The sequence below is a fragment of the Dromiciops gliroides genome, chromosome 4, assembly GCF_019393635.1.
Source record: "Dromiciops gliroides isolate mDroGli1 chromosome 4, mDroGli1.pri, whole genome shotgun sequence".
In the NCBI taxonomy this organism is placed as follows: Eukaryota; Metazoa; Chordata; class Mammalia; order Microbiotheria; family Microbiotheriidae; genus Dromiciops; species Dromiciops gliroides.
Genome location: NC_057864.1, coordinates 359,090,581 through 359,117,334, shown reverse-complemented (window position 1 = coordinate 359,117,334; position 26,754 = coordinate 359,090,581). Strand labels below are relative to the sequence as shown.

At 36.0% G+C, this 26,754-nt stretch overlaps 1 protein-coding gene across 1 annotated transcript in view; it reads right to left on the bottom strand.

Moving 5' to 3' along the window:
- The window catches only part of RNF217 (ring finger protein 217), a 132,672-nt gene that overhangs the window by 49,907 nt on the left and 56,011 nt on the right, over positions 1-26,754 (bottom strand). The window contains exon 2 of the mRNA XM_044005407.1: positions 4,993-5,226. Within this exon, the coding sequence (XP_043861342.1) occupies positions 4,993-5,226 (234 nt within the window). The remainder of the gene's footprint in view (positions 1-4,992; positions 5,227-26,754) is intronic.

Here is a 26,754-nt window from a genome sequence, read left to right as displayed (position 1 = left end):
ACAGTGCCTGACACACAGAAGTTCAATAAATATTTCCCTGAGTCTCCGGTTCCCTGGTTCTCTGTAAAAATGAAGAAACTGAGCTAAGATATTCTCTGAGCTCCCTTGCAGCTCTATATCTCTAACCTTATAATAATAGCTCCACTGTTTAGAACTCATCTGAATATATGTTGTAATCAAGAAAAATTTTTATGTAAAGCAAGTCATTCTATATTGGTATTTAAATATGTTATTTAAGATGGCCTGTTTCTCTGATCACTGGAAAGCTTTACTCTCTTCTTTCTAAAAACCTTTAGACAATTTAAGTTGTTTACAAAATTATACACAGTAATTGAATGGGGTTGAGAATCTAAGAGCAGTGTGATAAGATCCAGAATTGAAATTTGGTCCAAGGACCACTTTGAGATTAGTTGAAGCCTCTCCTAAAAGGGTAATGGGGAATAAGTGTGATGGCTCAAGGAGGCCAAGGAATAAAATTACTAGTGTTCACAGCAATAATGAATGACCTGTTACATTACCAGTAAGCAAAGAGCCTCTTCAGCAGCACTTAGAATGTCCATGGACACTCATCTAACAGCTCCTTCCTTTCTTTTGGGCCTTGCTGACTATGTTAACCCCCAAGAACTCTGTGTGAATCAATAAAAGGAATGGGTTCACATATTACAAAGGCTAAGAGGAGGCATGGCAGAGTGAAAAGGATACTAGATCTGTATTCAGAAAGAACTGTTTTCAAATCCTAGCACAGGTCAGCTGTGTGATCTTGGCCAAGTCTTACTCCACGATGCCATAGTTTCCTCATCTCTAAAGTAAAGCAATGTCTTTTCCATCTCTAAATCTAAGATCCGATGACAATGGCTTGTGGCAATGCCATGGCAGTTGTTCTTCCATCTACTGAAGCCTGAAGACATGTTCTGGTACCTCTCAACTATCGAGGTTTCAACTCAAAGACCAGTTAGAAATTTATATTTGCCAGCTGAAACCCGATCACCATGAGTTTAGAATCTTAAAAAACCTCCCTAGAAGTATTACTTTTAGGTAGGAGAAAAGGCCAAAATTTGAGAAGAATTTCAATATCTGGCTGTTTGCTTCATATCTAACTGGAACATTTTTAATAGACAAAACATTAGTAAGAAACCTCCTCAAAATCCTTACAGCTAAGACAAGAAGGCCAGCCAAGATCCATTTGAGTTAAAACAAGTCATTAGTGAAAGCAGACATGAATGTATCCCTAACAAGATTTAATATGCCAACATCATAACAGACTATAAAACACAAAGCTTAACAGACATAACACAGTGTTTATTTCAGCTGACTTTGAAACAGGATAAATGATTTCATCTCTATCTCCCCTATGAATCTGTATCAGCAACAATCATTTCAAAATCTACGCTTGTTTTCTGTCAGCTCCCTGACACTGGTGATACATTAAACCCTAGAGGAATCAGTGTGTTTCAAAAACTAAATTGACCTTGGAGGGTTGAGTCATATACTGATTTCTGATTTGTAAACACTATTAATTTAGAGTGATGGCGTTGGAGAAAAGTAAGAGAGTAAAAACACATACGGTAACTTCTGTACTATAGAAAATTATACGTTTTATATATATGTATGTATATATCTATTTATCATACTTGTGATCTCTTTGGTGTAAGGAGCTTCCTATAACCAGTGCAATAAGATCATTGCAGATTCTCTGCAACTTATAGTTTTAGAAAGTAGTTGTCTAGGGCACTGAGAGGGTGGCTTGCTCAGGGTCACAAAGTCTCTATGCGTCAAAGACAGGAATTGAATTTAGGTCTTCCTTACTTTAAATTCAGCTCTACCTACTATACCACGTAGCTTCTTATATCAGCATCAACATCAATAGCTAACATCAAACCTTCTGTGTCAGAAGGAAACCTAAGCACATTTTTAAAATATGCCAGTTAGAAGTACCTAATCCATTGATCTGGGATCTAAAAACATGTAGGTAATTTTTAAACAGTCTAGTTGGGGGGCAGCTAGGTGGCGCAGTGAATAAAGCAGAGACCCTGGATTCAGGAGGACCTGAGTTCAAATCCAGCCTCACACACTTGACACTTACTAGCTGTATGACCCTGGGGGAAGTCACTTAAACCCTGTTGCCCTGCCCCCCCCCCAAAAAAATTTTTTTTTAATTAACAGTCTAGTAACTGTTCCCTATGCATTCCATTTCTTGCCTTTGTGCCTCAATCCAGGCCATTGTCCATTGCCTGGAATGTTGTCCTGCTTCACCCCTACCCAGATCTCTTCAAAGCACAGCTCCAGTGCAACCTATTTCAATAGTCCTTTCCTATTTTTGTCCAGTTATTATTACCCCAGCCCAATTCCTTATGTATTTGTTTTGAATCTTATATTTATCTGTGAAAATCTATTACTGTAGTACAAGGATCCTTAATCTGGGATCCATGACCTTTAAAAAAACTTTTTGATAACTATTACAACGTAATTGGCTTCATTTGTAAACTTATGTATTCTATTTTATGCCTTTAAAAAAATTATTCTAGGAAGGGACCCATAAGCTTCACTATATCAGCACAAAAAAATTAAGAATCCCTGTTCTAGTACAATGCATGAAGGATGTCTCATCTTTGCATTTGTATCCCTAGAGCCTACCACAGTGCTTGGTACATCAATGGCACTTATTAAATACTTATTGACTGAAAATTTGCCAAAGAATGGAATATTTTTTATGCTATTTTATGAAATACAATTCTTTCCTGGAAGGTTTAAATTTTTTTTCCCCTAAAATACAGCCAACAAATCATATTAATGATAGACTATTGACATTTCATCTTCCAATCTGAGATAGGACAAAGGACAATTCTGTGCCTGTCTCAGGCTTTATTTGATATTTGTGGGAAGAGACATTGAGGATGAATTTAACAAAACTGAATTATTTATAAAACAAATCTAAATCATAGCAGTACCAGTTAACACTATCTAATTATTCTGAGCCCAATCAAATATAAAACATATGATTTTCTTTGGGTTCCTAACTGAACCAAATGAGATACATAAAACTGTACTCCTGAGAGTTCATGTAAATACATTTCATTCTTTTCAAAGTAGTCTCTTCTCTGCTTCCTTCTCCTCTCAAGGGAGAGATTAGTGTGAGCTGAGAAAAGAGTTTCTGAATTTTATAAAGAGACGAAAAGTAGTAGACTTGCTATCATGGTGGTTTTTGTACCAGAAGCAACATAGTCAGAATCACAGGGAGACAAAGAAATACTACATTTCAGATAATGACCCTTAAGTTTGAACAAAGGCAAGCTTTTCTCAGGAAAAATCTCCCCAGTCTGGAATTTCCCTATTCTAAGAGGATATAGCTTACTGACTTTAAGAACACAAATGTGTCTATTTACCTAGGCTTTTGCTTGGAGATGTTTCTTCTTCTTGGCTTGGAAGAATGAAGCCTATACATACCTAGGAGTTTTAGCTAGTTGACTTACTTGTGTTTACTCTTTTTTACATTTTTTTCTTATGAGATTTCTTCTTTTACATTTTATTAACAAATAAAACCCAACAATTCCCCAACGCTATACCAGACAATAATAAAAAAAGTTTATGATAATTGTGATATTAAAAACATTTTTTAAATGCCAAAAACCTGGAAATTAAGAAGTTTGACTTTTTTTTTTTTTTTTGGTGAGACAATTGGGGTTAAGTGGCTTGCCCAGGGTTACACAGTTAGTAAATGTTAAGTGTCTGAGGCTGTATTTGCACTCAGGTCCTCCTGTCTCCAGGGCCAGTGCTCTATCTACTGCGCCACCTAGCTTCCTCAATGTTTGACATTTTGACATAATTTTAACACGATATTCAACATCTACTGAAATTATTCAAATTGATAATTACTTTAGAACTATCATGACAATGCACATTCAGAATAATAATTATGGAACTAAATTATAGACATACTCTATATAACTGGTTCTGTAAATAAATGATCATAAGTGAAACAGTGTCAAAGTGGGCAGTTAGGAAAAAAAATAAGATAAATGAAAGATGCATTCCTAGATGGCCAAGATTTGGACAATAAGTACAGAGATTTGAAACTATGCAATTTACACAATTCAACAATATCTTGCTTCCTCAAGCTCAGCGACATAGAAGTTTCTAAAATGAATGGGGTGGAGCACAGATGGGGAGCAACTCTCACACCAGCAAGGTCCCTTGAATCTAGTTAATGAACCCCTGCCCTTGTCACATCTTCAGTTCTATGTCTTTCATCATTCTTGTTTCCTTAGTCACAGCACTCAACTCTGCAATCCTTCCTCGGGTTTTACAATTCACGAGTTACAAAAGTCTCATCCTGAGAAGGACTCCTCCATATTTTCTTTCCAATAATTAAAGTGGGAAAAATTATTCCCCCTTAAGATGACCTAAAGGTTCTAAAATTTTGTAGGTTCTAAAATTTAAGAAACCAGTTAAATGCTGCACAAATTGAAGAATGCAAACATTTAAGGGAAATTAGTCTGAATAAAATGAATTTAAATAAAGTTGTAGAATAAAAGAATTCTAAGTCAGAGTCAAAGAAAAACTATTCTTATATTAGATCAGTTTTTTTAAAAAATCATCATCCCAGCATTATTCTTAGGTAGACAACTTGTTAATTTAATTTAATTTAATTTTTTGTGGGGCAATGAGGGTTAAATGACTTGCCCAGGGTCACACAGCTAGTAAGTGTCAAGCGTCTGAGTCCGAATTTGAACTCAAGTCCTCCTGAATCCAGGGCTGGTGCTTTATCCACCTAGCTGCTCTCAACTTAATTTTTTTTTTTAAGTTACTGGGGGTCATTGAGGAACAAAATTAATAAAATCATGCACCAGGTGCCATGTATTAATATTCTAAAACATAGCTTCCATCAGGCTCCAGTAAGAGAAGAAAGCCCACTTAATGCCCACCACATGCTGTCCTACTTTGGCTGCTCCTATCATGTGACATCTAATCCATAGCTCTGGTGAGCATGCTCACTTTGTATTTGTTTTCCGATTTGGTAGGAGTTGGACCATGTCCTCTCTTCTTGTAGGTTGTAAAGTGCTTGCATTGAGGACATGGCTTGGTGCTGGAGTCAATACGGCTGAGTTCCAAGAAGTACTTGTATTTGATGACATCATCATGTGGCAGGTTATAGAGAACAGTTCTTTCCTCTAAGTATTCATTACATTCTGTGATCGGACATTTGATTTCTGCTTGACCAAGTTGGACCTATACAAAAGACAGATGAAAAATAGTTAACATGGTGTTTTGTTATGTAATATAGCTGAACACTGGTTAAAATAAAATGGTTATTTCATCTTTTAAGACTCAGAGTGTATATAAATGTGTGTTTTGTGTATAAAAGCCCTTGAGTTTCATGATAATTAATAGCCATTTGGCATTTTCAAAATGCCTTGCAAAAAATTCTGTTAAAATTTAAGCCACGTTCTTCATATCTAACTCACAATCCTTTCTATTAAACCAAAAGCCTTACACAAGAGAAACAAATCATTACAGTCTTCTAGAAACCACAATATGTTCAAACAACTTGACACTAATTCTTAAGGGAAGACAAAATGAATATGCTTCAACTTTTGCAAATGCACTGATGGTTTTGCATCACAACACTAAACTGAAAGTCCCGGTTTAAAATTTCAAAAGAAAAAAAAATTTCAAAAGGTAAAAATGGAAAATTTTTACAAAAGTGCAATAAAGACCTACAACTGCTCAAAGAGATAGTAATACCTCTTACTGTTTTTACTGTGAGACAAATGTTAGACTTGTAAATTTGCTGCAGTGAGCTAACTTTGATTGCTGGCAAAATTCTAGAACATATTAATGAAAGGATATTTAATGAAGATTTAGAAAAGGAAGTAATCACAAAATATTTCAAGCAAGAAAATTATATTTTCTGTAATATTTAGGTATAACTTTTTTGGTAACTGAACATGCAAATGTAGTGGAGACCTAAAGTCTACAGTAACAGTTAGCAAAAGGAATAGAGTTGGAGGGATGAATTTCAAACATTACCTAGGGCAAACAAATGCCTTGCCTTAGGGACTTGGGCTCAAGTGATAGGGTACTACTACATAAGGAAATATGTGCATCTCGTACTTAGGAAAGTATGTAGGGGGAGAGAGACACTTAGGCTCTTTTCATCCTATGTTAAACTTCAGAGAAGATTTTCCTATAGAAATATTATTGCACATTGTTCTTTGGTTCAATAGCATGTTTATCCAGTCCAATACTTTTAGGCACATTTAGAATTAAGAAAGCCTATGCAATGCCAAAAGCCCCTAAATAACATATAACACCATTGACTTCAATAAAATGTGCCTTGATTTCTAAACAACAAACAAATTTGAACTTCTGAAACATAATCTGTTACTAAGGGGTAGCTAGGTGGTGCAGTGGATAGAGCACCAGCCCTGGATTCAGGAGGACCTGAGTTCAGATCTGGCTGCAGACACTTGACACTTACAAGCTGTGTGACCCTGGGCAAGTCACTTAACCCTCATTGCCCCCGACACCCCACCCCACCCCCAGTCTCATTATTTGTTACTAAAATGGACACCACCTGTGTTTAATATTATGGTGATGAAGACAGTCAGTATCACCATACAGGTCATTACTTAGGTCTTTTTGTAACAATTAAAAATATATAGTCCATTTTAACTCCAGGTAGATCCCTTACAGTACTCTGAAAATAAGGAAGAGGGGTAAACTCTATGGTAAAATTCAAACAGAAAGCAAAGGAAATCTGTAGGCACCAACCAGTTAGTTACCTGCACTATGTTACTGAAAAGTGAATGTATATCTAAAAAATTCACATACTGATAAACACTAACCTTCCCACACCAAACCATGTCTCCATATTGTCACTGTAAAGCTTGAAGCACATACAAAATTTGGGATTAGAATAAAAGGCAGCTAAAAGCACCAATGAAGGGATCATTGGATTATGAACTCATAAATCAATTTCCAATTATATTCATTTTCCTGTATCAATTTTGGCTTTTCATTTGTTTTTGGACAATTTCAAATACCTATATATGGGCTAATTAAAACAAATGTATCTATCAAATAAACAGAATCCAAAATAAAATGCTGAGATTTTTCTACATAGCCATTATATCCCAAATAAAATTATTTTATTTTAAAATGAATTTTAAAACTCTAATGGATAAAATAAATACAGACCTCTTTAAACTTCATGGAAATATCCTGTTCTGCACTTAATAATACTTAATACAATATTTTTACTTAGGAGTACATGTTTCTTGATACCATATTTTCATCTAATATTATGCTGAAAGTTTTCTGATCAGAATTAGCTAACTATAGCTTCATAATCACATGTTGAGCCTTAACCATGATATCATGATTTCTTGCTCTCAATATATCTTTCTGTCAAAACTAATACCTCAATTCAATCTTTACTAGCCTTTTCAAAGAAATTTCTTAAGCCTGAGCAATTCTGTGCGAGATGTTTTGACACACTTAAAGAAATTCTTAATGTCTTTGGTAATTATTTAAGGCATGTCAATGAAATCTTTTTATCACTACTGCCAATTGAAATCAAGGACTTCAAATGAGAAAGATACATTTGAGAATTGAGCAGTTTATTAAAAAGACATTGAGGAGGGGCAGCTAGGTGGTGCAGTGGATAGAGCACTGGCCCTGGAGTCAGGAGGACCTGAGTTCAAGTCTAGCCTCAGACACTTGATACTTACTAGCTGTGTGACCTTGGGCAAGTCACCTAACCCCAATTTCCTCACCCAAAAAAAAATTAAAAAACAAAAAGAAATTGAGGGGCAGCTAGGTGGTGCAGTGGATAAAGCACTGGCCCTTGGATTCAGGAGAACCTGAGTTCAAATCCAGGCTCAGACACTTGACACTTAACTAGTGGTGTGACCCTGGGCAAATCACCCTCATTGCCCTGCAAAAAAAAAAAAAAAAAAGACATTGAGGGGCAGCTAGGTGGTGCAGTGGATAGAGACATGGTGTAGCAATGACTAGGGACTGAACCTATAAGAGAAGAAACCATTCCATCTTAGAGTTTATGAAAGACTGATGAAACATACCTTCTACCTCTTGGCAAAGAGGGACTACACTAGGAGTATAGAAACAAACAGGTATTTTCAGAAATGACTAATTTGATGTTTTGCTTGATCATAAGACAGAGCTTCTACTCAGGGAAAGGGGAGTGGATTGCTGGGTAATAAGAGACAGGAAAAAAAAGCAATGATAAGACATTTTTAAATGATGCACAGAGATAAGGCAGGGAAGGTGCAGAATGGACAACAAATAGATCTATTTGTTACTATCTTGGTAAGTTTATATTTCCTTTTAAAAAAAAAACCTATGTGGCAGAAGTTCTTAGTTTCATATTGTCTTTAATGGGGGCAGAGGAACTCTAGCTCATGGCATCGCAAAGCTCAGAAGCTAGGAATGCCCAAAGATGGGAACAGAAGACAGGGTTTTTATGGGGTGACAGAACAAAAAAGGAACCAAAAGATTGCTCCAGAGTGACATATAGCTAACTAATGTAAATGAACCTTTGACAAAAGAAATAATAGAACTGCTCCAAAGTATAGGTGGACCCTTTTTACATAATAACATAACGTCCAGGGAGTAAGGTGGGGATAAGTTACTTGGGGGAAGGTCTATAAGTCCATCAAGAATCTGGAAAATGACAAAGACAGTCACAGCCCCAGACAATTCATTTGTCTGGGAAAGAGGGGACTGGGTGGGGAATCAGTTCTCAGTAGGTTTTGTAGTTCTCAATATGAATTCCTCTTTTCTATTCTTCAAATCTTCAATCAAATCTAATCAGTGATGGACTGTTGAAAAAGATAAACTAGTGAGATAAGTAATAAGAAGAATGGATCTCTTAAAATACTGCTCAATAAGTGGTAGCACCATAATAAATGCTAATTAATTCACTGCATCACTGAAAAAAAAAGTGATCAGTGAGAAAGCAATGATTGGAGGTGGAAGACAAGAGGCAGACTGAAATTCCATTGAGTAAGTACTGGAAACTGACTGGTGATCAACATGAAGGAATCATCTGTGATCTTTATCCTTGATAAAACTCAATCAAATCAGTATGGTGAAATAATTTGAACTTGAAGAAAAGAGTGTCAGAACATTTTATAACTAATCTTCCTTGCTTGGTCATCTAATAATATGACTGTCCTATGGGGGAAGGTAAAGCCCACGAGGAAAGGAGTAAAGGTTTCTTCATTCACAATGGATTTGTGTACAAATCCTTTTTATATTCTTTGTCTTATAAATAAAACTAATATTTCCAAAAAGAAACACATCCAGGTTTCAAAGAACTGATTTCAAAAGGTCCAGAAAAAAATGTAACTAAAATCCAATGGCTTAAATTTCTACAAGAGATGCCAGCTCAGAAGGGATGGGAAGTTCTTAAGTAGGAAATTCTGAAATCACAAAAGAAATTCTGATGAGAAGGAAAAAATGAGAGTTGTTTGAAGGGACCATTGTGGATGCACAGAAAGTCACACACCAATTTAGGTATTTCTTGAGGAAGCTTTCATCTTGTTCAGGGCCAGCCAGGGGTACAAGACTGATTCTTTTGTTTACCAGAGAAGACTGATGAGATTATACCACACCTAGATAATGGACTTTGCCTTGAGCAACTTGAGGGAAAATTTTTTGCACATTTCACCCTGATATCATCTTAGAACTCATTTTGATTTGGACCACCCTCAGGTCAAATCAACCAATGGGATTGAATGATGCTAACCAATTAGCTTGGATCAATGTGTAATGAGTACCTCTATCAAAAGAGGATAAAACGCTTCACTGGATGGCATGCTTGGACCCAATGCCTTGGCTTAGAATGTTGTTGCTTGGTGCCCACTCTCAAGCTCTTTAGTTCAGTGTTCCTTTTGCATGTAGGGCTTCTGAACTCTGCTTGAGACCACATGCTGTTTCTCTGAGAGACAAGATGGATCTTCTGGGGCTCTTCTTGGGAAAAGTTGGGTGCAAAATGCCACTTGGTCAATTCTTTACAAATAATATAATATTAATTAAGAAAAACTATTTACTGCCCAAACTGGTAGATATTGATAACCGAAATTTACAGAGAACTGACTAATCACCACCTAATCCCCATTCCCAGGCAAATTAATTGCCTGGGGCTAACCAATCTTTGTCTATTCCAAACAAAGTATCCCCTCCCAAAGATTCCCCACCTTACTTTAGGTTATTATGTATTATGTAAAAGGTTCATTTTACATTTAGTTCCTTTTGTTAAAAGTTTGTTTATATTAAGTAGTTTTGTTCTGTTACCCCATATAAACCCAGTCTTCAGTCCCCATCTTTGGGTATTCCTAGCAATCTGCTTTTTCATGTTCAGGGTGGATAACAACATAAAAAAACAAGGCATAACTCCTTAATGAAAATCTGTTTTTGTTTCCATTGTCAAGAATAACCTTTGGATGTTAGGGACAGACTATAAACAACTAATTAAGAAGTCAAGGGAGGTGAAGAAACCAGAGCTAAGTATAGAGATACTTCAAGGAGCTAAAACCAAAGGTAAGCACCAGGATAATGTTAATAAGTGCAAGTCACCAGTTACAGATGAACAGAATTATGCATTACTGAAAGAACTGAGAGGTGTTACTGATGAGCCTCCATCATCTTTGAAATCTAGGATAAGGCTTCATAACACAGTGGACTTGATGTCAGGAGGATCTGGGTTCGAATCTTGCCACAGACACTAATTTGACACTGGACAGGTCACTTAATCTCTTTTTGGTCCAGTTATCTCACTTCGTAAAATGAGAGGAAAACATTTAATGTCTTTTTTTTTTACGGGCAATGAGGGTTAAATGACTTGCTGAGGGTCACACAGCTAGTAAGTGTTAAGTGTCTGAGGCTAGATTTGAACTCAGGTACTCCTGAATCCAGGGCCAGTGCTTTATCCACTGCGCCATCTAGCTGCCCCCATTTAATGTCTTCTAAGGTTCCTTCAAATAGGGCAGTTGGATGTTGGACATTACATCCCTCTGGCAACTCCTGCAGCGACACTGGTGCCAAACTGTATTGGCTCTGCCTCTCCTTTGGACCCACCAATGTCATGGAGAGGGAAAACCTACTGCATGGGCAACAGCTTGTTTTCCATATTGATCTGCCCAGGCCAGTGCCCTGGAGAGGACATTCCAGCTACTCCTTATGGGGTAGATACAACATGGGATGTGGCAGTTACCAGTTATAAGTCAACTCAGGAGCTGCAGCTCCCTTATCAGACTGCACAGCCACTCTGTGGCCTGTGGCTCTTCAAGGTGCTGATCCATGGTCGTCTGCGACTGGTAGAGGCCTACTACTACTACTACGACTACGACTACTACTACTAAGGTTCCTTCCCATTTGAAATCTATGATCCTATAAAGGAATGGAAAAAACCAATGGTATTGGAGCCTAAAGAAGATCTAATGTTACTCTGATTTTCAAAGAATAGAACAGAGGAGAATACAAACTAGTGACTTTACTCAATTCCTGGCAGAATTCTATCATGTAATATTAAAAGTATGGCTAGTGAACATGTAGGAAAGAAGGCAGTGATCATAAAGACCTTTAATAAAAATATGTCTTTGAAAGCAACACCATTTCCTTTTTAATTGGAGTATCAGATTGACAGATCAGGAGAATTCTGCAGATCATATATTGACTACATTTTAGCAAAGCACTTGAAAAAGCCTCTTATGCTGTTCTGAGCAAAATAGGTTGATGTAAGGTATATGACTTGGTTAGGTGGGTTCAGAACTGGTTAAATGGCAAAAGAGTTGCCATTAATCACTTGATGGCAATTTGGAAAAGGGTGTATAGTTAAGTGACCTAGGGTCTGCTTATCTCTGCTGTTTAAAATGTTTAAAAAAATGCCTTGAAAAAATAGGTACACTTGCATATATATGCATACATACATATATATATATATATATATGTATATATATATATATATATATGGCATGCAGATCAAATTTGCTATAAAGTTTGTAGGAACATCAGACATGCTGCATGTGAGAAATAGCACTCATAAATTTCTGGAACTCCCTGTTGGAGATGTGTCAAAAAGCTTTATTTTCATTCTCACGAGAATGGGCCATTGCCCCTTAGTGGAAAAATAGGCACAAAATGGAGGCTCCAGAGCCTTTTTATCCTTTAACATGGCTGCCCTCCCCCTTTCTTCCCCAGTTACCAAGGATTATAATCTGTGCTATCAAAACTAGCCAATCAAAATGCAGTATAACCAATGGGGGAGGCAACACGGGACAGCCCTTCAAACTCCTCCCCCCACATGACCAGCCTAGGGTTTCCCTAATTATGTGATTTTTGTTCCCTAGCTGGGAGGTGGGGTGAGGAGGAAAAGCAGACCTTTCCCAGACCAGGAGGGGCCCAACCCCCATTTGTGGATATTAGCACTTTTAATACCCACTTCTATTCACAGCTGAACCTGAATTCACTTCCCAGACATTAAGTCACCTGTAGTTGTTCCCCCAGACAGCTCCAATCAACTTTTTTTTTTGGGGGGGGGGCAGGGCAATGGGGGTTAAGTGACTTGTCCAGGGTCACACAGCTAGTAAGTGTCAAGTGTCTGAGGCCGGATTTGAACTCAGGTACTCCTGAATCCAGGGCCGGTGCTTTATCCACTGCGCCACCTAGCCGCCCCTCCAATCAACTTTTGAGGGGGGCCCACTTTTCGTCACACTCCATGACAGATTCAGAATCCAAAAATATCTTGGCACCCTTGAAGATTGGGTTAAAGATAATCAAATGAAGTCTTATATGAGAAAATATAAATGCAAAGACATACCCTTAGGGAGATTTAGTTAGATAGTCATTTGTCTGAAAATATTTTGGGATATCTGGGTATGTCAAACTCAAGGATCCAGTGTGATAATGGCAACCAAGCTAAGAATAATGTTATCTTGGGCAGTTTGAGAGATAATTTCCAGAACTAAAAGTCCAGCTGTACCCTGCCCGAGTCAGATCACATTTGAATTTATTATATTCAGTTCTGGGTGACACATTTTAGGAAATACATTGATAAGATGGAAAGTATGCAAAAGAAGGTGGCTTGAATAGGGAAAAGGGCATTGAAATCATGTTAAATTAGGATAAATTAAAGGAAATTAGTTTACTTATAAGCCTAGAAAAAAAAATAACTTACTGGGGAAGTGAAAGCAGCCTGAAAATATTTGAATGGTGTCATGTGGAATTCAATTCATTTCCACAAATTTTTATGAAACAGGTAATATGTTCAAGATAGTGGACATATAAAGGAGTTTATATTTTATGATGGACATCCAATATATACACCAATAATTAAATCAACAATCAACAAGCATTTTTTAATTTCTTACTATTTGCCAGAAACTGTTCTAAGGGCTAAGGATATAAAGAAAGGCAAAAACATGGTCCCTACCCTCAAGAAGCCCCAGAGCACTAAGGGAAATCTATAGCAACATGAAATAGATTGTTCCAATAATCTACACAGGAAATATAATGTGGATGAAAAACACATATAATTAAAAAAAATACACACATATAATTCAGATTAGGGCATGCTGATAGATAAGCAGTTTATTCTGTTAAAATATTAATACATACACCATATCAAGGCACTGTAGATGACAATGGTCAAGAGCTATGTGGAACTGAATAGGAATTGGGATGGGCTGGGATAGACTTGCACAATGCTTTTAATAATTGTCCTAATTTTTTCATTGTGGCAAAAGCTCGTGTATTTAAGATCAATATCCTTCTGAGATAAATGAATTTGATGAAGTATTACTATACCATAAGAATTTGAGATGAATCATTCAGAAGTATGAGAAGACTTAACTGATTAGTCAGAAACAGGAAAACAACATGACAGCTTTGTAAACAAGTACAAGTTAATGAAATTGAAAGTTTTAGAATCATAATGAACAAACTTAATGTTGGAGAAAAGCTGAGATAATGTACTTCCTTCCCTGCAGATGTAGGATATCATATACTATCCATATTTTTTTTATTTTTGGTAAGCCAATTGGGTTAAGTGACTTGCCCAGTGTAGTAAGTGTCAAGTGCCTGAGGTCAGATTTGAACTCAGGTCCCCCTGACTGAGGCACCTAGCTGCCCCATGCCATATACTTTTAGTCACTATTGATGTGTTGGTTAATAAAACTGCTTTTCTTCTTTCTTTTTAAAATCTTTATTGGAAAGGATGGATTCTTTGGAGTGAGGGGGATGGGGATGGGGAGGAATAAGGAATAGATACAGAAGTGTGATGTGATTACAATTGGCAAATTGTGTCTACCCTGATTTCAGAAAAATAATCAAAAGACTTACAGTGAGTAAGTTATGGTACAGCATATTAACAGATATGAATTGAATGTAATGAGTGGTATACAAGACATCATCATGGCATACATGGGTAGAAAAGGAAGTGGATCAATCATTTATTTTGAGTGAGACAACAAATAAAAAGCCTCACTGTCTCATTCTCACTCTTAAAATGGTCCAAGAACCAGAAGGTTGGCCCTTTAGAAATTTTGACATATATTTTTGTGGATAACGATATGAACAAGAATGGAACAGGCTTGTGCCTGGAGAAATTACAATGTGTGCTCAAGGGGTACCCAAGGCCTCAGATAGATGGATGGATGGATGGATGGATGGATGGATGGATGGATAGATAGATAGATAGATACACTTGACACTTACTAGCTATGTGACCCTGAGCAAGTCACTTAACCCTCACTGCTCTGCAAGATAGATAGATAGATAGATAGATAGATAGATAGATAGATAGATAGATAAAGAAATAATTCTTCCTGATATCCAAAGCTTTTTTTGGTTAACACTAAATATTAATTCTATGCATATTCCTGAAAAAAAAAACAACCAAAAACACAACACCCTAAATCACAAATTTAAGGACACTTTAAATTTGTCTCATAAACAATGCAAATGCCATTGTTTAAATCACTAAGAGGCATGTTGTCCAAGTTAGTTTTGTTAAAAACATGCCTGTTCTAGTAAGACAAAATTACTTACCTGAAACAGCCTCCAAGGGAATCATTAAGATGTGCCATTATCCACTTAACTTATAAGCTAGTTGGCTAATTTCCCATCTGGGAGACTTCAATTCAAAAATAATTTAGTGACTCACAACATCAAGTGCATAGGAAAAATGGCAGGTTAATTAAATTTTCAAAAGAAATGGATAGAGAAAGGACGAACATTGAACTGTTCTTAGATTCTCTTAGCACTTGTTTGGGGAACCATCCTACAAACTACATTTATCATTTGAGTAATTTTTGTGCTACTTTTCAGGGTTGACTCAAAAGTTGTTATGTGTTATGGTGGGAATAAATAAAATGGCTGGGTTTTAATCCTGGTTCTGTTGCTTACTACTTGGGTGATGTCACTTTGATTCTTATTCTGATTTTAAATCTATGATCCCAATTGATGGAATCATCAATGTCAGGTTTTAAATTCTTACTGAAGTGAGCAATAGAACAACCTAACAAGGATGAGGAAAAGTTCTGGACAAGTTCCTTAACTTCTCAACCTTGATTCCACTCATGCAATCTATCCCTATTTTCATAAAATAGATATAAAGCCTTCTATAAGATTAAAGGCGGCAATGATCCAGTTAAATATATGGGAAACCAGCCATACTCAACTCTAGGTGACAAACTGGCATTGGTACTGATGAAGGACTTCATAGCTATCCCACAAACTCATCACATTATAACTCAATTCTACAGGGGATCCCTACAAGAGAAAGGCAATTATAATAATAATCCCCAAACTTTTAGTATCTAGTTTACAGTTTTCCAACTTAATTAATTCCCTTCTTAATATTTACCAACTCCATAGTGCTTTAAGTCCTTGACCATCCCCTTAAGTAGATTTTCAGGCACAGATTGGAATTGGAAACTAGAAGGCAAAGCATTTGGCTGAATTCCAAACACTAGAAGGGATTTTTTTTTCTTTGACTCTTAAAACAAAATACTCTACCTCAGTACATTCTGTTAAAAACAAAAGACATTAAAAGAAAATAACAAACAAAAGTGATGATTTGTTGTATACTAGTACTGTAAGGTCAGACTTGGGAACAACAAAGACTAAATAAAATATGCTTTTTTTTTAATGTAGGAAGAGAATCATAAATCCAATGAATACACTCTTTCTCCTTGAAAAGCATACTGAGACATAATACTAGTGGAATTCAATAATAAAGCTTGTTTCTTTTAGTAAAGTACTCCCAAAATCTATCCCCTCATTGCAATTGTTACTATACATTGTTCTACTTGTCAATGACCACATAAGGATTTAGGGTGAAAGATAAAAGCTTAACATACACCTAAAGAAAAACAATCAAGGAAAAGGGGGGGTTTTGGTAGGTAGGAAATGAAGAAAATCAAAAATAAAAGATAGCCAATATAACATTAAAAGAAAAAGAAGTCATTTAAGAGGATAAACAGGGCAATTATGTTGCAACCATTTTACATTTAATATACATTTAAGAAACAACACTTGAAGTTCATGGTTTTATGCATAATACTATCTTTTTGTTCTTTGTTTTTGTATTTCATCTTTAAAATGAAGGTTTATTTATATCTGTTGGGGTTTTTCTAAAGGTAAAAATTTGCCAGCTTCTTCAAAGTTACTTAGCAAATCAGTAGAGTCTCTTAATTCTTCTCAAAAGTCTTTAATGTGGAGGCTTGCTACATTCATTTATTCACTTTCTTAGAATAATCCAAATTGTATTCCAAAAATAGTTAAATAAATCCACAGATCCATCAACAATTAATTACTTTGCAAAATAACGGACGTGGAAAACATATTGAGAAGAAAAAAATGTAAGAATCATTGAACTATTTGAAAGCTATGATGAGAGAGAGAGAGAAATTATAAAAGGAAATTGCCCAGATCTTTTAGAACCAGAGGGGAAAATGCCCCCCCCAAAACCCACACAAACACTGGTCACCTCCTTAAAAAAAACCCAAAATGGAAACTTCTAGGAACATCATAGCCAAAATCTATAACTTCCAAATTAAAGAAAATACTTCAAGCAGCCAGAAATAAGGAATTCAAGTGCTAAAGAACTACAGTCAGGATCACACACTATATGAAGCAGTTAGTAGACAAATGATGTAGGCTTACAGTCATGAATAACTTGTTTAGGAAAACTAAGGATAATACTATAAGGAAAAAAATTGATTTTTAAATGAAATAGAGAACATTCAAGGATTCCTGATGAAAATTTACATAGAAAATCTGAAATTCGAACCCAGTTGTTCAGAAGAAAATAAAAAAGTAAACAGGAATGAGCAATCAAAAGAGACTAAACAAGGATAATGCTGACATTCAAATGTGAGGAGATAATACATATGTCTCCTCTAAATGCTATCATCATCAGGGGTCATTTAATTAGATATTAAGTCTTAGAAAAGGTTCTATCATGTCTTGATGATCTATTTTTTCTAATAATGAGTTCCAAATGTTATTCTTCCTTCCCTCCCTCCCTTCCCTGAGCCAGTAAGCAATCAGTTGTGGGTTATATATGTACAATTATGTAAAACATTACCATATTAATCGTTTTGCATAAGGAAACTTGAATAAAATAAAAAATGAAAGTGAAATAGCATGCTTAAGTCTGTGTTTGATCAATATCAGTTCTTTTTTTTGGAGGTGGATAGTATGTTTTATAGTCCTTTGGGATTGTCTTGGATCACTTTATTGCTGAGAATAGTTAAGTCATTCACAATTCTTCAAACAATACAGCTGTCTCTGTGCACAGTTCTCCTGGTTCTGCTTGCTTCACTATATATCAGTTCATACAAATCTTTCTGAAATCATCCTGCTTGTCATTTCTTTCTTCTTTTTTTTTTTTTTTTTGGTCATTTCTTATAGCACAATAATATTCCATCACAATCACATACCACAGTTTGTTTATCCATTCCCCAATTGATTGGGCATTCCTTTAATTTCCAATAATTAGCTACTATAAAAGAGAGCTGATATAAATATTTTTTGTACAAATAGGTCTTTTTCTCTTTTTGGGGATGTCTTTGGGATATATACCTAGCAGTGATATTGCTGGATCATAGATCTAGAGCCCTTTTGGCATTAGTTTCAAATTGCTCTCCAGAATGGTTGGATCTTTTCACAACTACACCCACAATGTATTAGTGTCCCAGTTTTCCCACATCCCCTCCAACATCCAACATTTTCCTTTACTGTAGGTTTAAGGTGATGCCTCAGAGTTCTTTTAATTTGCATTTCTCTGCTCCACAGTGATCTAGAGCATTTTTAAATATGATTATAGATAGCTTTGATTTGTCTGAAAACTGTTCATATCATTTGACCATTTATCAATTGGGGAATGACTTGTATTTTTATAAATTTGACTCAGTTGTCTATATATTTGAAAAATGAGGCCTTTATCAAAGATACTTGTTACTTGATGATCTTAAAAGAAGAATTTGGAGGAAAGGGGAAAATATATACAGTGGGGGAAAGGAGGAAAAGGAAGGTTATAAAAAATTATCTTATATAATTTGAATATGCTTGTGTAAATCTATACAAAAAGGAATAGGGGATGAGAGAAGGAGCTGACATTTGAACCCACTTTCTTTCCTCTGAATTGGTCAAAGGAGGGAAGAATATAGATATACATATACACATACAGAATTGGATACAGAAATATATCTTACTCAACAGGGAAAAAGGAGGGAAGAGAAAGAGGGAAAGAGGAATTAATCCTAAGTAAAGCAAGCTAACAATTATACAGAAATCTGAGGGAGTACCTATCAAATGGGGATTGGGTAACCAAATTATGGTATATAGGATAGAACCAAAGTATCAAACTCAAAGTTGTCAAAACTCAGTGTTTCCTGAACCATATTAAAATGTAATTGGGGGGCAGCTAGGTGGCGCAGTGGATAAAGCACCGGCCCTGGATTCAGGAGTACCTGAGTTCAAATCTGGCCTCAGACACTTGACACTTACTAGCTGTGTGACCCTGGGCAAGTCAATTAACCCTCATTGCCCAGCCCCCCCAAAAAATGTAATTGGGAAAATTTTAACAATGACAACAACAAATAATACAATACAATGTAGATTAATTTGTGGTTTCTAAGTCAAAATGCTGTCACAGTGGTCCACTTCTATTTGAGTTTGGCACCACTGTTATAAAATAATAATGTGGCATAAGAAATACAGAATGCATTATTTCAGAGAAAGCTGACAATATACGAACTTATGCAGAGCAAAATGAAAGTAAGCAGGACAATTTATACTAGGTAGCACATTATTGTTAAGACAAACAGCTCTGAAACACTTAGGAAATCTGATCAACATAATGACCAACCTTAATTCCAGGGAACTAATGATGAAACATCCCACTCACCTCTTGTTAGAGAGGTGTAAATATTTGGACATGCCAATGCAGAAATTTGTTTGGCTTGCCTCTCTGTGTTTGTAATAGGGATTTTCTTTTTCTTTATCAGTTGACTGGGTAGATTGGGGAAGAAAGAAGACAGACTTTTGTTAATTAAAATATGTCGGTAAATCAAGATAATTGTAGAGTCAGAAAAGAAAAGGCACATATACAAGATTTTATGAAGATAATATCAACAAGTCTTGAAAACAGATTAGATATGGGAGCTAAAGAGTATGAAGTGACACCCATGTAAGCCTGGGTGACTGGAAAGATGGTGCAGTCAACAGTAACAGGGAAGTTAGGAAGAGAGGAGGTTTTTGGGTTGTTGTTTTTTTTTTTTTTTGGTGGGGGGGGGAGTGTTTAGTTTTGAGCATGTTCATGTTGAGTTTAATGGAACATCCACTTTGAGATGTCTAATGGGCAATTATGAATCCAGAGGTTTGGAGAGAGAGAAATATTGCATAAGTAGATTTGAGAATCATCAGCATAGAGATAGATAACTGAATACATGGAAGTTGATGAGCTCACTAAATAAAATGTCAAAGAAGGAAAAGACAAAAGGGCCCAAGACAGAGGCCTGAGGGAAGCCCAGTTAGCAGGTATGACCTGAATAAAGACCTAGTGAAAGAGCCTAAGAAAGAGAAGTCAGATAGGGGAAGAATCAAGAGTTGTGTAACAGAAACTTGGAAAGAAGGGCAACAAGGGAGAAGACAATAAGCAATTATTGAGCACCTACTATGTACCACATATTGTGCTAAACACTATCAAGGAGAACAGGATGAACAACAGTGTCAAAAAGTATAGAGGTCAAGAAAAATGAGGACTAAAAATAAACAAACGGGCAGCTAGATGGTGCAGTGGATAGAGCACCGGCCCTGGAGTCAGGAGTACCTGAGTTCAAATCTGGCCTCAGACACTTAACACTTACTAGCTGTGTGACCCTGGGCAAGTCACTTAACCCCAATTGCCTCACCAAAAAATAAAAATAAAAAAAATAAACAAACAAACAAAACAAAAACCTCCAAATAGATAAGAAGAATGAGGACTCAGAAAAAGACTCAACTGGCAATTGATAACTTTGGAAAGAGCATTATACTTGAATGATGAGGTCAGAAGTCAGAATGTAGAAAGTTAAGAAGAAAGTGAGAGTAAAGGAACTAGAGTAATGAATTGAAGATGATCTTCAAGGATTTTACAAGAGTAGAAAGAATACAGGGCCCAAAGGATAGAGTGCCAGACCAGGAGTCAGGAAGACCCGAGTTCAAATCTGACCTCAGATACTTACTAGCTAGCTAAGTGACCCTTGGCAAGTTATTTAACCCTTTTTTCCTCAGTTTCCTCATTAATGAAATGAGCTGGAGAAGGAAATGGCAAATGACTCCAATATCTTTGCCAAGAAAACCCCAAATGGTGTCACAAAAAGTTGGACATGACTAAAAGAACTGTACAAAAAAAAAAAAAAAAAGAAAAAGAAAAGAAACCAAAAGGTGGATGGGTAGGTAGCTTGAAAAGAGTTGTGAGGCTCCTAACAATAGTATTGCAACAAGCAGCAAACTTTACGGACTGCTCAGTTTCAATGAATGTAAAATTTACTTTCAAATTGCTTCCCTAGTATTATCAAGGAAATGGGCAACCTCAAAATTAATTCCTTGTGAATTTTCATTTAGGCTACCTGTTCCTTGACCTCTCCTAAAAATTGTGTGTGTGTGTGTGTGTGTGTATGTATACACACACACACACACATACATACACAAAAATATAAATATACATATGTATGTATGTAACATACACACATGGAAAGATAATTACTAAAACAAGACACTATGCTAAAGCACAGTTTATGGGGAAAAGCTTTCCCTTCATGTCTCTGAATTTAAAGAAAATGTTTTAAATCACTTTTGTTGTTGTTGTTGGTTTTTTTGTTTTTTGTTTTTTAATTTTTGCAGGGCAATGAGGGTTAAGTGACTTGCCCAGGGTCATACAGCTAGTTAAGTGTCAAGTGTCTGAGGCTAGATTTGAACTCGGGTACTCCTGAATCCAAGGCCACTGCGCCACCTAGCTGCCCCCTTTAAATCACTTTTGACATTATTGCTTTTCATCATTTTTACTGTCATTCCTTTTTAATGTAAACTACATTTGGAGGAGAAAAGTGTGGCCTCTATTTAGATCAATTCAGGACATTTCAAATGTACTCTATCAGCCACTGAAATAAATCAGAAAGTTTCCTGTCCATTTAGTTAGTTAAATCTTTCTCTTTTCTCCCAAACTTAACAGGGGATAAAAAAGATGGGAATTAGAAAAAGGCCCTTAGATTTGGAAACTAATAAATAGATCATTGGTAACTTTGGAAAGGACAGTTTCATTGAATCATAAGTCTGGAAGTAAGATGGCAGAGACTACAGAGTGAGAGGAAAGGATGTGGAAGGACCTAATTTAGATGACTTTCTCAAGTTTAGCCACAAAGGAGGGGAAAGATATAGGAATGGTTGGACCAAGCAAAGGTTTTTTAAAAGATGAAAGCAGCAGGGGTGTTTCCGTAGAAAGCCAAAAAGGAAAGAATGACATGAGACAAAGTATACAGATTAAGAGATTAGCTTTGATGTGAATAAATGAATTAATAAAATTAAACACTTATGAAGCCCTTAAGCATGTAGCAGTCACTGTACTAAATGCTAGAGATACAATTTTTTATTTTTGAGAGTCCCTGCCTTAAGGAGCTTAAATCCTAATAATTGGGGGGGGGGGGGAAGGGGAAGAGAACATGTATAGGAGGCAGTTGGCAAGTGAAGATAGTTTTGTCATGGAGAGGTATGAAATAGGAAGAAGGCAGGGCAGGCAGATGTTGAGAGGGCCTGGATGGAATGTGAAAGAATACCCACCCTGACCAGTGGAGTGATGTTGACTGATTGTACACATTCCTCTTCCCCTTGAGTTCCTGTCATCTTGTCACCTTAATAGTGAAACAAACCAAATGAAAGTGTCTGGTCCTGTTCTGACTTCATGAAGTATAATTCCTATTTTACAGATGAGGTCGGTAAATGAGGCCCCAAAGTTAAAAGATCTTAAGATCATGAAGCTAGTAGGCAACAGAGAGGCTAAAAATTCAAGGACCCTGACTTCTAAAACGAATCCTTTACTATTATATCTCATTTTTTATCCAATTATTTCCGACTGAGAAATAAAAGACTTTCTAGATCATCTAGTCCATTGTGGGTAACAATCAAAGTTATACAGGTATTTTTAATTCAAGCCTAGAGCCTCTCACTTCAAATTGAGCACTTGCTTCATACCAAATATCTATAATAGATGCAGAATTTAAATCTGGTGACTTGTCCTCAACTCTCATTGTGAAGACATGACAAAAAGCCCTAAATTAAAACATTAAAATGTTAAGAATGATGTACTACCAAAAAAAAAAAAGAATGATGTACTACATGGTAGTACATTTTGAAATTCCGTACCAGCATAAAAATGTGGACCTTAGTATATGATGGAATTCTTTTACTAGCTGAATTTACCTTTTATGAGATAGAGTAACTAACTCTATTATTGGTGGCTAACAGATTAAGTATAAAGCTGAAAACTTTAAGCAGAAACTAGAAAAACATTTCAGATACAGTGTTTTGTTTTTTTTTTAAATATGGGTTGAACTTGAAGTCCCTTCCAACACTTACAATAGTGATTCTGTGAATCCTAATTTTTTATTCATTACCAATTTCCTCTGTGTCTTTTAGCAAGTCATTTGATCCCTCTGAAAATGGAGATAATGGAAATTTGGCTCACAGGGAAGTTGTGAGGATTAAATAATAAATTAATGTAATCACACTGAACAAACACAAAGAGCCAGGTAAATTCTTGATAGCAGTTGTATAGCAGTTGTATATTTGGGTTACGTGTTTTCTCTGACTGAGGCCAAGACAAACAAACAAAAAAAGAACACAACAACAATGAACAAAATGTCCTATAAAGAAGCAATAATTCTGGAGGGTAAATTCTATTTACTAATCTCAGAAAAAGCCAATCATCATCACCATAAATACACTTAGTCTATTTTTTAAAAGCCAATGCGCAGGAGGACAGCTAGGTGGCACAGTGGATAGAGTACCAGCCCTGGATTCAGGAGGGCCTGAGTTCAAATCTAGCCTCAGACACTTGACATTTAATAGCTGTGTGACCCTGGGCAAGTCATTTAACCCTCATTGCCCCACAAACAAACAAACAAACAAACAAAAAACAAAACCAATGAGCAATTGTGAATGACTTAACTACTCTCAGCAATACAATGATCCAGGACAATCAAAAGGGACTAATGATGGAGCATGCTCTCTACTCCCAGAGAAAGAACTGATGTTGAATACAGACTTAAAAAAAAAAAGAGCACTTGTGGATTGTACATATATAACCTATATCAGATTGGTTGCTGTCTTGTGGAGGGGGGGGGAGGGAGGAGGAAAAAAAATTTGGAACTCTAAATCTTATGAAGACTAATGTTGAAAACTACCTTTACATGTAGCTGGGGAAAAAAAAATCAATGTCAGAAATAAATGTGACTTGCTTTAGGAACTCTGATACAAATACTTGCTTTGATTTAACTGTATTCCAGGAGAGTTGCATTTAGTTACCATACTTTCAATGCACTAGGAAAGCCAACCAAATAAAGGAAACTTGTGGTGAGCCTCTTTGTACAGCAAATAACCACTCCCCGTAAATAACTTCCTTTTATAAAAAAAAAAAATTTCTTTTAAAATGAAGCACATCTATACTGGCATTTACCTTTCAAATACTATGTCTTTTCCACGTCAGCTATTAAACAGAAGGTTAAGTTAGAATCTAGTGTATAGTCATACAGTAAGTTTCACCAGGAAACTGCTCCCAAAAAAGTTAATGGGAATTTAAGGTTAAGGGAAGAATTTAGAACCAAAAAAGACAGATAATTACAAAATGTAAAATAGGTAATTTTGATTATATGAAATTTTAAAAGGTTTTGCACAAACAAAATCAATGTAACCAAAATTAGAAGGAAAGCAGAAAACAGGGAGAAAAATTTTGCAGCAAGTATCTCAATTTTCTATATATTTGAGAAATGAAGCCCTTGAGTTAAATTTATAAAAATACAAGACATTACCCAATTGATAAATGGATGAAGAATATTAACAGACAGTTTTCAGGGGGAAAAAAATCAAAGCTATCTATAGTCATATTTGTTAGATTTTCTGCCAAAAACCTCTTTTTGCCCTAGATTACATCCTGTTTGTTGCCTGAATTAGTACGGCAACATGTCATTGTGGGCAGAACCCACAACTATAAGATAGAAAGACTAAGTTTAAGTTTCAGTTTTCTCATCTGGGAATAAAAACACTCTATCAACCTCATAAAATTGTTTGGGAGATCAAATGAAACATTTCTTCAGTTCTAGTACCACAGGAAATTTTGCCACTATTTTAAACCATTTTTATATATGTCTAAGGTGCCTACTATCTTTTTTTAAAATCATAAGTGTTTTATTTTCCAGTTACATGTAAAAATAGTTTTTAACATTTGTTCATAAGATTTTGTTTCAAATTTTTCTCCCTCCCTCCTTAAGACAGAAAGTAATCTGATAGAGGTTATATATGTACAATCACATTAAACATTTCTGCATTAGTTGTGTTGTGAAGGAAGAATCAGAACAAAAGGGAAAAACCTCAAAAACCAAAAACAAAATTAGAAACAGAATGGTTCAATCTGCATTCAGAATTCACAGTTCTTTTTTCTGGATGTGGAGAACATTTTCCATCATGATTTCTTTGGAATTGTCTTGGATCACTGCACTGCTGAGAAGAGCTAAGTCTATCACAGTTGATCATCACACAATATTGCTGTTACTGTGTACAATGTTCTAAGGTGCCTACTATCTTCCTTCATTTTCCAAGTTCTCTTCTTTTAAACTGCTAAACTTGTTCTACTACTAAATAATTTTTTTCTAGTGCTCTAGTCATTTTTCTGCTGTCATTCACACTAAGGTAAGTACTTCCTTCTGTACATTGCCTAAGACTAGATACTTAAGTTGTCATCTCACAAGTGTTGGATAGGAGCTACTAAATTATTTTAGTGAACATTTACTCATCAACTACTATGTGCCAGTGTTGAAACATACAACCATGCATAAATTCTTGGCTTGCTATGTCCTACAATTCTATGTTTATCCTAGCAACTACTTTTCAGTTTATGCCCCATCTGTTGAGCACTTTGGAAATCGTCTTTGGGCTTCTATCTAGGGTTGGGAAGGGGGAATTTCTCCCCTTCTGTCTGGCAGCAAGAACATACATTTGCCTATATGAACTTAAGACTGGATATCAAGGCCCTAGCTGCTTCTTAGGCATTTGTGTTCATTCCCTGAGCACAATGGACTAAGCAATCCCAAGATGGAAATTTCTATCCTTGCTAAGAATCTCTTGAGCTCTAGAGGCTAGGAACACCTAGATACATTCTGCTTGCCCAAAAGGAGGAGGTAATCTCTGAAACCACTAACAGATGACTACTGCCAGTAGGAAGAGACCAAGGCACATCCTGCAGCCAAACAATAGAAACTTGGGTGAGCTGCTTGGAGTACAGAGCTGAGGAAAAGAGCAATTGATTGTTGTGCCACAATGTGTTTCATGTTTTAATGTTTTATGTATCAACCTCCTATGGGAGCAAAATTAGATATTGGTTACTTTTTTATTTTTAAGTACTTGTCAATGGATGCTTATGAGTCTTTTGGGTTTTAGGCATATCTTTATTGTTTGAAGAAATAAATTGTAGTAGTAATTATAAACTTTCAGTACTTTTTAGGAAGATATTCTATAAATTTTGGGGACAACTTAGACATATGCCATTATTGAGCACTATTGAAGAGATTTTCCCCAGGATGAAGACATAGTAAGTCAGAGTGGAAGAAGATCCCAACTCTTCTCCATGGAGCCAGGTTTTCCCAGGACATGAACCCAATCCCAGTGAGTAGAGTATTGGAACCCCTTAGTAGAAAGCAGTATGCTGAACTCCTCTTGGTCTTTGAGTTTTATATGCAGCATGTCCCAAAAGTCTCAGTGCGACATTAAGCTATTGAAGCTTAAATAGTTTTAAGCTAAACACTGGACAGAGACTTTTGGGGACACCTAGTATTTTGGAGGTTCATTTAAGAACTGCAGTTCTGAGTGTTTAATCTCTTCTAGTCATAGTTTTCTATGATAGTTTTCCAGATAGCACAGTCTACTATGGAATTATTACTCCCACTGAATTCTGCTTATTTAGACTATTCCTTTAAT